The sequence below is a fragment of the Camelina sativa genome, chromosome 8 (assembly GCF_000633955.1).
Source record: "Camelina sativa cultivar DH55 chromosome 8, Cs, whole genome shotgun sequence".
NCBI classification, from domain to species: Eukaryota; Viridiplantae; Streptophyta; class Magnoliopsida; order Brassicales; family Brassicaceae; genus Camelina; species Camelina sativa.
The window spans coordinates 3,352,998-3,354,165 of NC_025692.1; the positions used below are offsets into that span (position 1 = coordinate 3,352,998).

At 36.9% G+C, this 1,168-nt stretch overlaps 1 protein-coding gene across 1 annotated transcript; it reads right to left on the minus strand.

The window, feature by feature from the left end:
* LOC104709165 (seipin-1-like) lies at nucleotides 1-1,162 on the minus strand. Its single transcript, XM_010425818.2, has 2 exons — nucleotides 958-1,162; nucleotides 1-670 (listed from the first exon to the last, which is right to left on the minus strand). The coding sequence occupies exons 1-2, from the start codon at nucleotides 997-999 to the stop codon at nucleotides 110-112; spliced, it is 603 nt and encodes a 200-aa protein (XP_010424120.2). The 5' UTR covers nucleotides 1,000-1,162; the 3' UTR covers nucleotides 1-109.

A 1,168-nucleotide genomic window follows, 5' to 3' on the forward strand; every position in this document is an offset into this window, starting at 1 on the left:
TACATCAAGCCGTAAAGTTAATGTATTCACAATTCTTTTTTGGTTCTTGTTATTACTATTGGCGGTGTATTACATAGCATAAATTTGAATACAAAGTATATCTTGTTAACTATGTATAAGTTTTCTGTGTCGCAGCAATACTTCTTCGACGAGGCTGGTTTCTTCTTTCCCTCCGTCTTCTGTCCATTACTTCTTCTTCTTTTTCTTCAACTACTTCGATCACTGAGGTTTCGCTCTCCTCGATGGTTCTTGAGGCAGTGTAAGGGAACAAAACTGGTCTAAAACACCATAGAAACGCGGTTAAAATAGCGAGGTAAAGATACATTGAAGTCCATACGCAAAGAGTCCATTTCCAGTTATAAGCCATTCGTTTGATCCATGGCGGTTTCGAGTTTATAAAGATCTCAGCTTCGTATAGCTGAGGCAATGTCCGGGTTTGTGCACGTGGAATCAGAGTGGCTCTCACGGCTTTTGTTCGGGGCCATTTCTCTTGGTGTTTTAACGCATCGATTCTCATTGTTTGTGCTTCGTTCGCTATTCCAGCTACAAGTGGAACACCCATAACAAATGTACGTGCAAGTCTTATAGGTTTGCTTCTGAACCGTAACATACAAGGTTGGCTCGATCTCGCTATTGCCTCGCCTTTCAATGATAAAAGCTCTACCTTCAACTGTACACAAGACAATGGATCAAATTAACTGAAAAATAGTGTCAAAATATGATTGTTTCAGTAGAATCAAGAAACAGAACAACTCTTTTGGTTATTAGCCAGTTATTAAACCTGATTTTTTTATTTATTTTTATTTTTGGAAAAATATTAAACCCGATTTAGTTCTTAATAAATCAAAATTTTTGTTTGATTTAACATGATCATTTTGATTGGTAAAAAGACAATCCACCGATCAAACTTAATTAATCGTGGAAGTGGAACAATTATACTATTTTAAGGAAATTTACCTGAAATACCCCAATTCTTCGATTAATTTCGGATTCAGGCATCCAAAGCACTAAAGAGACATGAACATTATGACCAACAGGAACACTAAACGATCTCTTCTTCTTATCGAAACAAAAAACCGCACTTGGGTTTTCTTCAGTGTAATCAAAGAACAACCTGTCTCTCACAACCACAGGCTTTTTTACATACAAACTCACAATCCCAACACCG

Bases quoted from the DNA above. Each gene is read 5' to 3' on its own strand.
- LOC104709165 (XM_010425818.2), bottom strand. From the start codon at position 999: ATGCCTGAATCCGAAATTAATCGAAGAATTGGGGTATTTCAG. The intron at 671-957 runs GTAAATTTCCTT...TCTTGTGTACAG, and splicing joins GAAGAATTGGGGTATTTCAG to TTGAAGGTAGAGCTTTTATC.